This window comes from Salvelinus sp. IW2-2015, linkage group LG33 (genome assembly GCF_002910315.2).
Source record: "Salvelinus sp. IW2-2015 linkage group LG33, ASM291031v2, whole genome shotgun sequence".
Taxonomy (NCBI): domain Eukaryota; kingdom Metazoa; phylum Chordata; class Actinopteri; order Salmoniformes; family Salmonidae; genus Salvelinus; species Salvelinus sp. IW2-2015.
In genome coordinates, this window is record NC_036872.1 from 23,471,636 (window position 1) to 23,488,487 (window position 16,852).

General features: G+C 43.5%; 1 protein-coding gene across 1 annotated transcript; it reads left to right on the forward strand.

The window, feature by feature from the left end:
* Positions 1 to 328: 328 nt before the first annotated feature.
* Positions 329 to 16,651, forward strand: LOC111958249 (DNA polymerase kappa). Its single transcript, XM_070436883.1, is given in 16 exon segments — positions 329 to 411; positions 598 to 736; positions 953 to 1,072; positions 1,635 to 1,787; positions 3,192 to 3,323; positions 3,438 to 3,609; positions 4,069 to 4,281; positions 4,773 to 4,897; positions 5,042 to 5,208; positions 5,331 to 5,363; positions 6,912 to 7,008; positions 7,954 to 8,125; positions 9,722 to 9,942; positions 9,944 to 10,967; positions 12,177 to 12,225; positions 14,492 to 16,651. Coding segments are annotated over 15 exon segments (2,835 nt in total). The 5' UTR covers positions 329 to 411; positions 598 to 664; the 3' UTR covers positions 14,577 to 16,651.
* Positions 16,652 to 16,852: the final 201 nt, after the last annotated feature.

Consider the following 16,852-nt stretch of genomic DNA (forward strand, 5'->3'; position numbering starts at 1 on the left):
GACAACTCTGATATAAAGTGTTTTGCGGGGATGTCATGTGTCCTACTTATATTGTACCTTTATATCAGTACACTCGTAACAAATTAAGCATTACGAAAATTCTATTCAATCAAATAAACCTCACGTTGCAAATAGGTCTTTCATTTAACGTTTTACCAAATTCTAAACTCATTGATCTACATACAAAAACTCCTTGCTTGGTGTGCAAAGAGATTAAAACGCCACCTGCTGGAGGGAGACAGATTTTCCGTCGAGTTGGGCCTCTCTCTTTACCTCTTCCTCTCTGACTGCACCTCCGGTCCTGCCCATTAATGACGTTGCTAGCATGCGGAAGCAAATTCAAAACTCAGGAGTGAAGACCGAAGACAGGATGCATCGGCAAAGAAGATACTTATAACGGCGCCAAATTCGGCCAGTACACAAACAAAATATAATTTTGTTTTTGTCATTGATAGTTGGAAACTTGCTTCAAACGTTACTAGCTGTTTAGAATATTTTTAACCAACTTTTGGTACATATTGTGGTAGCTAGCTTGTTAACTTAGTTACCATAATTATTCTTGCTTGGTTTAACTTTAACTTTATGTATTAAATGCAGGGTCTCACTTGAGGTAAAGGATGGAGACTGGGGGACCTCCCCCAGTGGGGAGGGCTTCCTCTCCAGAATGGCCCTCAACAACAACAAGGCTGGAATGGAGGGCCTTGACAGGGACAAGATAAACAATATCATCACCAAGGTACCATTTTGAGAACTTTTGTCTGTATCCAAACACCCAAACTAACACTCGCCTAGACTCTGAGTTAATACCCTAGTTAGCTACCTTACTGTAATGTAATGGCACAGGAACTGACAAACCCACTTGTGTTGAGGCCCAGTGTGTTCTCTTCTCACAGTGTAACATGGCCAGTTACTGGAGGTCATCAGCCTCTGTGTTTACCTTCCTCTCCTACAGGGCTCCAGGTTCTATGAGAACGAGATGAAAAAGGAACAGCAGGTGAACCAGCGCATTGAGAGGATGATGCTGCAGAAAGCACACATCACTGAGCAACAGTTGAGCAAAGCACAAACACAGGTACAGTGCAGGCGGGCTCTATACACACGCGGGCTCCCGAGTGGCGCAGCGGTCTAAGGCACTGCATCTCAGTGCTAGATGCGTCACTGCAGACCCTGGTTTGATTCCAGGCTGTATCACAACCGGCTGTGATTGTGAGTCCCATAGGGCGACGCACAATTGGCCCAGCGTCATTAGGGTTTGGCCGGGGTAGGCCATCATTGTAAACTGACTTACCGAGTTAAATAAAATTTAAAAAACACACACATAGGTATTATGCGACCTCTGACACACAGATACAGTAAGTTTATAGCTTCTACAGTATATTTTTATATTTATTTATCTAGGCAAGACAGTTAATTAAGAACAAATTCTTATTTTCAATGACGGCCTAGGAAAAGTGGGTTAACTGCCTTGTTCAGGGGCAGAACGACAGATTTTTACCTTGTCAGCTCGGGGATTCGATCTTGTAACCTTTCGGTTACTAGTCCAACGCTCTAACCACTAGGCTACCTGCCGCCCCCATATATTTAGTTGTTATAATTTGATTGAAGCTCTGTCGCCTCTGAACATCTTGTTGTAGGTGGAAAAGATTACCTTTGACCTGGAGAGGGTTTGTGACTTGAGCCGTGTCACTGTGCACGTGGACATGGATGCCTTCTACGCTGCGGTGGAGACGAGAGACTATCTTGACCTGAAGGACAAACCCATGGCCGTGGGCTCTATGAGCATGCTGGTGAGATTCTATACAGGACTGTTAATTTGCTAGCAACGTACACTACATGGCCTAAAGTATGTGGACACCTCTTCCTATTAGGGAATTTGGCTATTTCAGCCACACCCGTTGCTGACAAGTGTACAAAATCGAGCACACAGCCATGCATTCTCCATAGACAAACATTGGGAGTAGAATGGCCCGTACTGAAGAGCTCAGTGACTTTCAACTTTCAACATGGCACCATCATAGGATGCTACCTTTCCAACAAGTCAGTTCGTAAAATTTCTGCTCTGCTAGAGCTGCCCCGGTCAACTGTAAGTGCTGTTATTGTGAAGTGGAAACGTCTAGGAGCAACAACGGCTCAGCCGAAAAGTGGTAGGCCACACAAGCTCACAGAACGGGAGCGGCGAGTGCTGAAGCGCATAGCGCGTGAAAATCGTTTGTCCTTGATTGTAACTCTCACTACCGAGTTCCAAACTGCCTCTGGAAGCAACATCAGCACAATAACTGTACGTCGGGAACTTACTGAAATGGGTTTCCCTGGCTGAGCAGCCGCACACAAGCCTAATATCACCATGCGCAATGGCAAGTATCGGCTGGAGTGGTGTAAAGCTCACCGCCATTGAACTCTCTGGAGTGATGAATCACGCTTCACCATCTGGCTGTCCGACAGACGAATCTGGGTTTGGCTGGGCTGTTTTTCATGGTTTGGGCTAGGCCCCTTAGTTCCAGTGAAGGAAAATGTTAACTCTAAAAGGTCCATACAGAAATGGTTTGTTGAGATCGGTGTGGAAGAACTTGACTGGCCTGCACAGAGCTCTGACCTCTACCCCATCAAACACCTTTGAGATGAATTGGAACGCTGACATCAGTGCCGACTTCACAAATTCTCTTGTAGCTGAATGTAAGCAAGTCCCCGCAGCAATGTTCCAACATCTAGTGGAAAGCCTTCCCAGAAGAGTGGAGGCTGTTGTAGCAGCAAAAGGGGGACCAACTCCATATTAATGCCCATGATTTTGGAAGGAGATGTTTGACGAGCAGGTGTCCACATACTTTTGGCCATACATACACTCATGTAGTGTATAAACCCAGGCTTCTCGTGAGCGAGACAGGATTTGGAAGGTTGGCCACGTAAGACTATGGAGACAAGCAAAATAATGTATAATTATATATTATTATTATTATATAGTTTGTTATGTGATGTTAAAATAAGAAAGCCAAGCCTGTTGACTTAGTCATCCTCGCTACCCAGAGGGAGGTTCATATCTGGCGATCTTTCTCACTGGTTCTCTTTCATGTATGAACTAGTTTATGGTGTTCTAACTGGATCTAAAAGATGGCCCATTATTGCACTACAACAATTACCTCATTGAGCCCCAGGTTGTGTCTACAACTTGTATCTGTTTTATCCACTCTCCTCAGACAACTTCCAACTACCATGCAAGGAAGTTTGGGGTCCGTGCCGCCATGCCTGGCTTCATCGCGAAGAAGCTCTGCCCAAACCTGGTTATTGTTCCAACCYACTTTGACAAATACAGAGCAGTGAGTGCTGAAGTAAGGATCTGACACACACACACAGTGTTTCAGTGGCCAGTGAGGCTTTTACTATATGTATAAATCCTCCCCAAACAGACATATGGGTCACTAATCATCCTATTCCTCTGCTAGGTCCGGGAGATCTTTGCAGACTATGACCCTCACTTCCTTCCCATGAGTCTGGACGAGGCCTACCTGAACATCAGAGGGCACCTGGAGCAGAGGAGGGTCTGGCCAGACGCCCTGCGTACCCACCGTCTCCGGGCCAACGACACTGGGACAGCTACATCCGTGTCAGTGCCAGGTCAGGAGTCGGTGTCTAAATACAGTGGATTACGGTGTAATAAATGTGTCATGTTCATTTGTTACACTGTTGGATTCCTTTTTTAAACCCATTTTGCAGTTATATGTTACATACTGTGATAAAGTTGTCATTTGTAAGACAACTTTGAGAGTCAATTGTAAGTAGTTCGAATGCGATACAAAGGCAGATAAATGTTCTATGGTAGATATAACAAAAGGAAAGAGGGTTATTAAGAGCTTAATAGCATAAGCCTCATCTAATTCTTCCTTCATTTTCTGCCTGACAGAAATTAAATTAGAAGGGATTGGAACTATGTATGTGTAGTCCCTRTCGCTTTCTCTTATCTAGTTCACTTTTGTCACCTGTCAAGTATAACAAATGACAAGGGGGTCAGAAGATAAGAGACATGGACACACAGCTGTGAATCATCTCTCATCTCACACCTCTCTCTCTCTCTAGTTGAAGAGCAGGGTGATGGCCTACAGGAGACAGTAGAGGGTCTGTCTCCTGTCCTGTTTGAGGACAGCCCCAGCTCCTCCTTCCCCTTTCTGCAGGATGCTCCTGGGGGCGGGGCTGGGGGAGATGTGATGGTGTTTGGGACCTGTGCCGAGGAGGCGGTGAGAGAGATGCGCTTCCGTATCGAGCAGAAAACCGCCCTTACTGCCAGCGCAGGTGAGAGAGACGCTGTGTGTTCATTTTCCTCAGAGGACACATTGTCTGAGTCCCAGATAGCACCCTATTTAGATTTTAATTGAACCTTTATTTAACTAGGCAAGTCAGTTAAGAACAAATTCTTATTTACAATGACGGCCTACACTGGCCAAACCCTCCCCTAACCCGGACGACACTGGGCCAATTGTGCGCCTCCCTATGGGACTCCCAATCACAGCCGGTTGTGATACAGGCCAGTATCGAACCAGGGTCTGTAATGACGCCTCCAGCACTTCGATGCAGTGCCTTAGACCGCTGCGCCACTCGGGAGCCCAAATTCCCTATGAAGTGTCTATTGCAACAGAGCTGAGGGTTACATAGTTGTGTGAAAATACCTCAGGGAACATTTGATATGTTACTATCCTAGTCTAACTTCATCATCCTATTCTGTATGTAGTCACATCAAGCTTGTAACACATTTGCCATGTGTCTTTTATTGGTCATTCTTCTAGGCATTGCCCCAAACATGATGCTGGCCAAGGTGTGTAGTGATAAGAACAAACCCAACGGCCAGTACAGACTCCCCTCTAACCGACAGGCTGTCATGGTATTCATACAGGACCTGCCAGTCCGGAAGGTAGGCTGCTATACACCTAACCTCAGCCCCAAACCTAGACAGCCTATTAAGGGATGCTTACTTAAGGATATTTMTTATGGACCGTGTTGCAAGCTGATGGCCTACAAATAAAGATGCGTAAAATATGGTATTTTGGTGTGACAGGTATCAGGCATTGGGAAAGTGACAGAGAAGATGCTGGGAGCTCTAGGTATCACCAGCTGTATCCATCTTGGCCAGGAGATGGCGTTGCTGGCCTTGCTGTTCTCTGAGACATCCTGGCACCACTTCCTCGACATCTCCCTGGGCTTGGGCTCCACACACATTGAGAGGTGCTGGCCGGGCAGGCAGAAGGGGTGGGCAGGGCAGAGAGGGGCAACTATACAGTAGATGAATCCTTCAAATGAGTTCAAGTCATCTGACTTGAGTCTGTCTGTTTTTTATTTACTTACAGGGACGGGGAGAGAAAAAGCATGAGCACAGAGAGGTAGTTGTTTTTCTTTTCTGGCAACATACAGTGAGCTCCAAAAGTATTTGCACAGTGACATGTTTGTTGTTGTTTTGGCTCTGTACTCAAGCACATAGGATTTGAAATGACAGTGACTATGAGGTTAAAGTGCAGACTGTCAGCTTTAATTTGAGGTTATTATATCCATATTGGGTGAACCGTTTAGAACTGACAGAACTTTTTGTACATAGTCTCCCCATTTTAGGGAACTAAAAGTATTTTGACAAATTCACTTATGTGTATTAAAGTAGTCAAGGGTTTAGTATTTTGTTCCATATTCTTAGCACGTAATGATTACATCAAGCTTATGACTAAAAACGTGTTGAATGCTGTTGCAGTTTGTTTTTGTTGTGTTTCAGATTATTTTGTGCCGAATAGAAATAATTAAATAATAGGTAAATAATTTGTCATTTTGGAGTCACTTTTATTCTAAATAAGAATAGAATACTTATTTCTGAACACTTCTACATTAATATTGATGCTACCATGATTATGGATAATAATGGATGAATCGTGAATAACTATGAGTGAGAAAGTTTGAGGCCTCTCACCATTACCAATAATGGGAGGTWAGCCATTTTGGGTGGGTAACTTTCTCACTCATCAGTACCTTATCTACCATTCATTTCTATTTGGCACAAAATAATCTGAAATGCAACCAAAACAAACTGTAGAGTCACAAGCTTGATGTAGTTATTGCGTGCTAGGAATATGTGACCAAATGCTACATTTTTGACTACTTACATCCGCAAGTTAATTTGGGTTGCCTGGCTACCCTGACTCCTTGCTCCAGCCAAACGCAACGCAACGCCACGCCTACGGACGTTAGTTTCTTCTCCGCAATGAGTCTGGATCTGAGTACCTCCCCGACCTTTCACCYAATGCAAACACATTCGGGGGCCGTCTGAATAGTCCAGAAACCGATGGGTTGAGCCAGAACACATGTGTGTAAAGTGGTGGTTTTAAAATTCGTCATTGGCTTAGATACTCTGATTAGTTAGAAACAATCTAATTGCTGACTTTGTGGTGACGAGGGGTGTTGTATAAAACAATCGACTTCAATGATGGCATTCTCAGACTAAAGTATGTAGCGAACGACAGACCAGCGGAAGAATGTGGTGTGAGTTGTCAGGCTATAAAACAGGGGGGACTATGTACAAAAAGTTCTGTAATTTCGATACGGTTCACCCAATGTGATCGCCTCATAATAACCAGACTGATTGCCGCTGTGCAGTGAACATTCATGTAAGCTTGCGAGATCAGGTGGCTTGCTAGGCTACCGATATGGATGAAAATACCCTCAAATTAAAGTTGACAGTCTGCGCTTTAACCTCATAGTCATTGTTTCAGTTAAAATGCATTTATTTATGTCACATATCCAGTTCAGAGACAGAATTACAAAAAATGTCACTGTCCAAATACTTTTGGACCTTACTGTATATGTGAAATAAATAGATAAATAATGGACATACTCTAATACTCTCCACACATCCAACATGTTTCTCTATCTCCTTCATTTTCTGTCAGGACATTTGGAGAGATGAGTGCATTAGAGGAGCAGTTCTCTCTGTGCAGGCAGCTGTGTCAAGACCTGGCTCAGGACCTGCAGAAGGAGGCTCTCAAGGTACTCCACAGCAGTAGTTTTCAACCCTCTCCTCGGGGACCCCCCAGACGTTTCACAATGTTGTTGTAGCCCTGAACTAGCTCACCTGTTTCACCTTTTCAGAGGCTTGATGATTAGTTGACAAGTTGAATCAGTTGTGCTAGATGTGGAATAGTTAAAATACATGGAACGACTGGGGGTCCCCGAGGAGAGGTTTGAAAAGTACAGCTCGGTTCATTACAGTACACTTTTAGTAATAGTATAGGTTATTACTAGAATAGAGTGCAGTTGTGTAGCACATTTCTCCTCGCTTAGAGTATATTTACTTAAACACAAATTCACTTGGATTCATAGTAAAAATGTTTGAAATCAAAAAACGATTCCCTAGTATTTGTCTTTTTGTGGCTATTATGTGATACAAAACCGTTCGCCAGTACATGGAACTGTGTAATGGCCGGTGTTAGTATTCAGCACCATTGTGAACAGCCATTGTCTGGCTGCCTATTTTTTCTCTGTGTTCTTGAACAGAAAGGATATTTCCTCAGAGAGGGTATTGAGAGGGTATTTTGGGGTCGTAGAACATCACAGTACCAGTGTTGGATCCCAGAATCAATCTGTCTCTAAGAAGCATCTCACACAATTACTAGAGCGTCTGTTCCCCTCCCAATCGATAGAGAGAGCTGCCTTGGCACGGCCATCACCCCCTGGCTGAGCCCTAATGTTCTTTTGATACCTGGAGGAAATAGAGAGCCATTATGGAGAATACCAGGGACCKGTGTGATCCTCAGCCTGGGGAATAGGCTGCTTGGGGATGATCGTCACGGTCTTAGGAAAATGTCTTTGACCCTTTTTCACTTAGTGTCATTTATCAGTCAAATCAATGTCTGTTTTGTCCTTTGAATCCATCGCCAGGTTCAACCAGATGTATCCTGTAATTCACCATGTCATTGCTCTGTTTTCTTCCAGGGCAAGACGGTGACGTTGAAGCTTAAAAATGTCAACTTTGAGATGAAAACCAGAGCGTGGACATTGCCGTGTGCCGTTGCTACGAGTGACGAGCTCTTTGCTGTCGCTAAGGACTTGCTGAAGACTGAGATTGACAACGTCAGCCCCCAGCCACTGAGACTGAGGCTCATGGGTAATCTTAACTTACCTTCTCTCACTGGTTTAAATGTATACCATTGGAAAAAAATACTTAATATGGCTGCATCCCGCTACCGGGATCGATATGACAACAGCCAGTGAAAGTGCAGGGCGCCAAATTCAAACAACAGAAATCTCATAATTAAAATTCCTCAAACATACATGTGTCTTATATAATTTTAAAGGTAATCTTGTTGTTAATCCCACCAAAGTGTCCTATTTCAAATATGCTTTTCAGCGAAAGCACTACAAACGATTATGTTAGGTCACCACCAAACCACAATAAGCACAGCCATTTTTCCAGCGAAATATAGCAGTCACAAAAACCAGAAATAGAGATAAAATGAATCACTAACCTTTGATTATTTTCATCAGATGACACTCATAGGACTTCATGTTACACAATACATGCATGTTTTGTTTGATAAAGTTCATATTTATATAWAAAAATCTGAGTTTACATTGGCGCGTTASATTCACTAGTTSCAAAAACATCAAGTGATTTTGCATAGCCACATCGTTTCAACAGAAATACTCATCATAAATGTAGATGATAATACAAGTTATACACATGGAATTATAGATATACCTCTCCTTAATACAACCGCTGTGTCAGATTTTTTTTWAACTTTACGGAAAAAGCAACCCATGCAATAATCTGAGACGGCGCTCAGAAATATAATAAAATTAGCCGCCATTTTGGAGTCAACAGAAACCAGAAAATACATGATAAATGTTTCCTTACCTTTGATGAAATTCATCAGAATGCAGTCCTAGGAATCCCAGGTCCACAATAAATGCTTGATTTGTTCGATAATGTACGTTATTTATGTCCAATTTGCTACTTTGGTTAGAGCGTTTGGTAAACAATTCCAAAGTCACAAAGCGCGTCCACTATAACGTGACGAAATGTCCAAAAGTTCCGTAACAGTCAGTAGAAACATGTCAAACGATGTACTGAATCAATCTTTAGAATGTTGTTAACATACATCTTGAATAACGTTCCAACCGGAGAATTAGATGAGCGGTGGAACGGAGGTCCTCCTCATTTGAACGCGCAAGGTGAAAGCATGGTCAGCTTGAGGCAGTGGTGACTAATTCCTGTCTCCTTCGGCCCCCCTTCACATTAGAGTCATCAGACAAAGTTCTATTGACTGTTGACATCTAGTGGAAGCCGTAGGAAGTGAAAACTCATCAATATCTCGCTGTAATTTCAATGAGAGCTTAGTTGAAAATCTGCCACCTCAGAAAAAATCCAAACAGGAAGTGGAACTTCTCAGGTTTTTGCCTGCCATATAAGTTCTGTTATACTCACAGACATAATTCAAACAGTTTTAGAAACTTCAGTGTTTTCTATTCAATACAAATAATAATATGCATATATTAGCAACTGGGACTGAGGAGCAGGCAGTTTACTATGGGCACCTCTGTGCACCTTTCATCCAAGCTACTCAATACTGCCCCTGCAGCCATAAGAAGTTAATATCACCATTCATGTATGTTGTATATATCAATAATATATGAAGTACTTTCTACTGATTCTGTTATTAATTCTTATCTTTAATTAAAATCAACCCTTGCGTGTCTGCAGGCATTCGAGTTTCCAGCTTTGTCAGCGCTGACGACAAGAAACCCCTGCAGAACAGCATTGTGGGATTCCTCCAGCAAGGCAGGGCTGACTCCAGTAGCTCCTCACAGATCTCCTCCCACAAGCCTGTGAAAGAGCATCAACCTAAGCCTCCAGGCCAGACCCAGCCCTTTCCCTGCCCTTCCCTGGTACAGCAGAGCCAGGGGCAGGAGGATCACCCCTGGGTACCCAGCTGTGGAGGTGGGGAGGACTGGGGAGCAGCAGCAGTCCATCTTCCAAAAAACTCGCGCCCAGAGGCTGCGGCTGCAAGCTGAGAGAGAGAACCCACCAGAGGATGGAAAGTGGAACGTCTTAGAGACCAGACTGGGCCCAGCCTCATCAGCCACCAAGCCCAAACAGACACAGACACCCATTCAGAATAATCCAAATACATCAGCAGAGACACACTTCTCTATGAGTGCATTGACAGCTTCTGACAACATGACACATGCACCTACAGCCAACAGCACAGAGGCCCATGTGTCTACTTCATTGTGCTGGTCCACAGAGCCAGGGACAGACAGTCTGACCTGCCCTGTGTGCTTCAGGGAGGTGAACACCACAGACCTGACAGTCTTCAACAGACATGTTGACCAGTGTCTCAGTGGGGTTCCTATGGAGCACAACATTCACACAGACACAGAACTAGAGAGAGGCTCCAGTGTCTGTGAGGAGGAGGTGGCGAAAGAGAGGGAAGAGGAGAAAGAGATAGCTGAAGGGGAAAGGAGGAGGGAGGAGGGGTTGATGGAGAAAGGTAGGGACCCACTCAGTAGGTGCATGTTGGACTCATTGGGCCTTCGATTGGACTCTAGTGCAGGTGATCATAAAGGACTACTTCTGTATGAGACTAGTACAACTAATATTTCACTAAACGCTGTGGGCCTGAACCCTGTCTGCCTTAACACTTGTCCAAATGGAGGTGTGTCTATACCTAGAGTTACAGACCCTAACATCCTGAAGGGTTCATCTCAAAGTGACCCTCGTGTTCGTCCGTTGTCCCCAGGTGGCCCTCGGCCAATGACTACGCCCAAGGTTGAGTCACATGACCCCAGAGAACCCGCCCTCACCTGCCCAGTGTGTCAGGTGACACAGGACACCGATAACCTCACCCTCTTTAACCTCTGTCTAAACCAGGAGGTCTTGCATGAGCTTGAAGGACTGGCGTCTGTGGACCGCACCACCCACAATGCAACACCTGCTGCCCACAAAGGTCAGTGTTTCAGAGATGTTTTATTTAATAATTGATCACACATTACATGTCACCATGGGGCACCGTGTGCAGATCGATGAGGGAAAAAACAATTCAATCCATGTTAGAACAAGGCTGCAACACAACAAAATGCGAAAAAGCCAAGGGGTCCGAACACACTCCGAACGCACCGCACGTAATGGAGCTCCATTTGTTCAGTTCTGTAAATAACTCACACGCTTGAAACCGAAAGACAACTCAAATGTGTCCAACAAAGCACCAACATGATTTACAAAATGTAAATGGTACAGAACAAAAACTGATATCTGGATTAAATACATTAACATAAAAGGTATACACTACTCTACCTGATTTAGTGCTGATCTTCAAACTTTCTTTATATTAAGCTTTTCAATACATATTGTTTTGCAAATGACAGTATGGACTATAACTACGGCTGTTCTGATCTGTTGTTGCACATTGTTCATGAATGTGTGTCTTGTAGTTCTTATACAAGGCCAAATTTAAAGTGTATTAATATGAATAGGAAAAACACATCCCAGAAACATGTAGTTCTGTCCTTGAACTGTTCTTGTCTATTAATGTGCTGTATGATGTCATGTTTTGTGTGGACCCCAGGAAGAGTAGCTGCTGCTTTTGCAACAGCTAATGGGGATCCTAATAAAATACCAAATTGTCATTAAAATAGACCAAGAACTTTCCCACCCTGTTTTCAATGCGCTTCCAATGTCAGTCACATCCCCAGTGTTTACATGGGTCCTGTTTCTGCCTGTTTTTACTCCATATGTAATCCAGGAGATTGTAAATTGAGGTTGAGTATATTTTCTTCCAAGAAAGAGTGAAACTGACCTGGTCTAAGGGTGAAACTAGAAGAATTTGTTTGGCCACTGTGAGGCCAGTCTGTCTGTCTGTCTCAGTGACATGGTATTGTGGGGGCTGTGTATTGATTTCCTTTGAGAGAGAGAAGACATCTCATTTCACACTGTGGGGCCTCCCCTGCCCTTCTCACTGCCTCTGGTAAATCACTTCTTCACCCATTCAATCCTGACAATGGAAAGAAAGTCTCTTCCAGTTTCCTCTTAACTAATCTTCCATATGAGGTTGCAGTCTGTATAGCTTTGAAAAGAACACAAATGACTAAATTGCTTGTCGAACCTAGACAGTTGTCATTCATTTTTTCCTAATGGCTTTTCCTGTTTCCCTCCACAGAGCGAGAGCAGCCCCTGCGGAGAGCGCCACAGAAAGGCAAGAGCAAAAGGTGAGACTAGCTACATCTTCTTAGACATATCTCTGACTCAGGATGTATATATCAGAGATTGGAGTGTCACTCAGAGAGGAGAGAGAGAATTGATTAAATGTACCCATGGTTACTGACTCATCGTGTTAAGGACACCCTAGCTTTGAATTGATCAATTAACGTTGTCAATTGACTTGAAAGTCAGCACATTCACAATGGACTTAATTAAACACAAATGTTGTGTGGTAGATTAAAACATTGACCAGAAGTTGACAAGAAGGTTTCAGATACTGGTGAAGACAGTGAGAATTGTGCAGTAAAATCAAATCAAATGTATTTATATAGCCCTTCTTACATCAGCTGATATCTCAAAGTGCTGTACAGAAACCCAGCCTAAAACCCCAAACAGCAAGCAATGCAGTGCGTGTGCCGTTCTAGTCCGTTGTCTTTTGGGTTTTGGTTCGTGTAGAAGCACGGTGGCTAGGAAAAACTCCTAGAAAGGCCAAAACCTAGGAAGAAACCTAGAGAAGAACCAGACTATGAGGGTGGCCAGTCCTCTTCTGGCTGTGCCAGGTGGAGATTATAAAAGAACATGGCCAAGATGTTCAAATGTTCATAAATGACCAGCATGGTCAAATAATAATAATCACAGTAGTTGTCGAGGGTGCAACAGGTCAGCACCTCAGGAGTAAATGTCAGTTGGCTTTTCATAGCCGATCATTGAGAGTATCTCTACCGCTCCTGCTGTCTCTAGAGAGTTGAAAACAGCAGGTCTGGGACAGGTAGCCCGTCCGGTGAACAGGTTGAAACTGGAGCAGCAGCACGGCCAGGTGGACTGGGGACAGCAAGGAGTCATCATGCCAGGGCGCACCCCAGACAGGAAGACCACGTCAGTGACTCAACCACTCAAGTGACGCACCCCTCCTAGGGACGGCATGGAAGAGCACCAGTAAGCCAGTGACTCAGCCCCTGTAATAGGGTTAGAGGCAGAGAATCCCAGTGGAGAGGGGACCCGGCCAGGCAGAGACAGCAAGGGCGGTTCGTTGCTCCAGTGCCTTTCCGTTCACCTTCACACTCCTGGGCCAGACTACACTCAATCATAGGACCTACTGAAGAGATGAGTCTTCAATAAAGACTTAAAGGTTGAGACCGAGTCTGCGTCTCTCACATGGGTAGGCAGACCATTCCATAAAAATGTAGCTCTATAGGAGAAAGCACTGCCTCCAGCTGTTTGCTTAGACATTCTAGGGACAATTAGGAGGCCTGCGTCTTGTGACCGTAGTGTACGTGTAGGTATGTACGGCAGGACCAAATCGTAAAAGATAGGTAGGAGCAAGCCCATGTAATGCTTTGTAGGTTAGCAGTAAAACCTTGAAATCAACCCTTGCCTTAACAGGAAGCCAGTGTAGGGAGGCTAGCACTGGAGTAATATGATCAAATTTTGGGGTTCTAGTCAGGATTCTAGCAGCCGTATTTAGCACTAACTGAAGTTTATTTAGTGCTTTATCCAGGTAGTCGGAAAGTAGAGCATTGCAGTAGTCTAACCTAGAAGTAACAAAAGCATGGATAAATTTTTTTAGCATAATTTCTGGACAGAAAATTTCAGATTTTTGCAATGTTACGTAGATGGAAAAAAGCTGTCCTTGAAACAGTCTTGATATGTTCGTCAAAAGAGAAATCAGGGTCCAAAGTAACGCCAAGGTCTTTCACAGTTTTATTTGAGACGACTGTACAACCATCAAGATTAATTGTCAGATTCAACAGAAGATCTCTTTGTTTCTTGGGACCTAGAACAAGCATCTCTGTTTTGTCTGAGTTTAAAAGTAGAACGTTTGCAGCCATCCACTTCCTTATGTCTGAAACACAGGCTTCCAGCGAGTGCAATTTTGGGGCTTCACCATGTTTCATCGAAATGTACAGCTGTGTGTCATCCACATAGCAGTGAAAGTTAACATTATGTTTTCGAATGACATCCCCAAGAGGTAAAATATATAGTGAAAACAATAGTGGTCCTAAAACGGAACCTTGAGGAACACCGAAATTTACAGTTGATTTGTCAGAGGACAAACCATCCACAGAGACAAACTGATATCTTTCCGACAGATAATATCTAAACCAGGCCAGAACTTGTCTGTGTAGACCAATTTGGGTTTCCAATCTCCAAAAGAATGTGGTGATCGATGGTATCAAAAGCAGCACTAAGGTCTAGGAGCACGAGGACAGATGCAGAGCCTCGGTCTGACGCCATTAAATAATGTGCTGTGTTTCGTTCTGGCTACTTTTCCAGGAGAGGCTCGTCTCCCCCGCCCCCATCTAAGAAGGCCAAAGCCCTGGGCCCAGTTCGGAACACCATCGACAAGTTCTTTAGGTGACGCACCTTAGGTGACAACACACACGAAGACCAAGAGGATGGCATCTTATTCTCAGACGGTGATGAAGACTGACTGTTACCTGGATCTCAGGTGAATGGAGTGCTGGTGACCTCAATAGAAAACATACCGACCTACCTAGTACTTCTTAGATTGCTGGGCATTTGGATTGCTTACTCAAGAATTGAAGATGCACTTTCTTATTTCTATAATGTTAGTTTTTATTTATTTTGTTCATTCTCTAATGTCATAATGGTCATAAATTGCTTGATTTATTTATTGTACTGCTCTACTTGATCATGTACTAGCTGCTGCTAAATGAGGGGACTCTGTGTTTTTGCATCTTGTGTTTCGCACCATTTTAGATGTAAAGAAGAAGGTGCACGATGGATGTGAAGAATAGGGGTTAAAATAACTAAACAGTATAAGATTACATTTTTTAAATACACTGAACAAAAATATAAATACAGCATATAAAGTGTTGGTCTGCACAAAAAGTTTATTTCTCTCAACTTTTGTGCACAAATTTGTTTACATCCCTGTTACTGAGCCTTTATCCTTTGCCAAAATAATCCATCCACCTGATAAGTGTGGCATATCAAGAAGCTGATTAAACAGCATGATCATTWCACAGGTGCGCATGTGCTGGGGACAACAAAGGCCACTCTAAAATGTGCAGTTTTGTCACAACACAATGCCACTGACATCTCAAGTTGAGAGGGAGCGTGCAATTGGCATGCTGACCGCAGGAATGTCCACCAGAGCTGTTGCCAGATAATTAAATGTAATTTTTTCTACCATAAGCTGCCTCCGTCGTTTTAGAGAATTTGGCAGTGRCTCACAACCGCAGACRAGGGGCAACCACGCCAGCCCAGGACCTCCACATCTGGCTTCTTCACCTGCGGGATCATTTGAGATCAGCCATCTGGATAGCTGATTAAACTGTGGGTTTGCACAACCAAAATATTTCTGCACAAACTGTCTCAGGGTAGCTCATCTGCGTGCTCATTGTCTTCATTAGGGTTTTGATCTGACTGTAGTTCGGCATCGTAACCGACTTCATTTGGGAAAAATGCTCATCTTCGATGGCCACTGGCATTCTGGAGAAGTGTGCTCTTCCCAGATTAATCATGGTTTCAACTGTACCGGGCAGATGGCAGACAGCATGTATGGCATCGTGTGGGCGAGCGGTTTGCTGATGTCAACATTGTGAACGGAGTGCCCCATGGTGGCGGTGTGGTTATGGTATGGGCAGGCATTAGCTACGGATAATGAACACACTTGCATTTTATCGATGGCAATTTGAATACACAGAGATACCGTGACGAGATCCTGAGGCCCATTGTTGTGCCATTTATCCACCTACATCACCTCATGTTTCAGCATGATAATGCACGGCCCCATGTCGCATGGATCTGTACACAATTCCTGGAAGCTGAAAATGTCCCAGTTCTTCATGGCCTGCATACTCTTCAGATATGTCACCCATTGAGCATGTTTGGGATGCTCTAGATCAACGTATACGACAGCGTGTTCCAGTTCCCGCCAATATCGAGCAACTTCAAGCAACATTGAAGAGTGGGACAACAGCCTGATCAACTCTATGCGCTGCATGAGGCAAATGGTGGTTACACCATATACTGACTGATTTTCTGATCCATGCCCCTACCTTWAAAAAAAAAYGTTCTGTCACCAACAGATGCATATCTGTATTCCCAGTCATGTGAAATCCATAGACTAGGGCCTAATTTATTGATTTAAATTGACTGATTTCCTTATATGAACGGTAACTCAGTAAAATCTGTGAAATTGTTGCATGTTAAGTTTATATTTTTGTTCAGTGTATTATAGTTTTGCAAAGGAAACTTAAATATCTAAATTGTTTAAGATTATATGTAAATGTGCATTTGGTATTTAACATTGTTTCCACAAGAATATTGCTCAAAGTTACCACCATGTTGACATTTACTGAATGAACTGAGTTGGCAATCAATTATTCTCCTTGTTAAACTTTGTAAAGTCTCTGTGTCAATGTATATGAGTATTTAATGTGTGCAGTATAAATCCATTTAAACACACCTAAGGCCTCAACTACTTTCTGAGTTTTGATTGGAGCTTAGATTCATAATAATAGTATACTGTACATATAGTAGCTCAATAGTCAAATACACATGAATGACTAGAGTCTGTCATAAATCTGCACTCATACAGCTCACTACTCCAGGCTTAGAGTGTAGATAAGGCGGTGCAGGTATTATTATGCACTCACTTTGACCAGA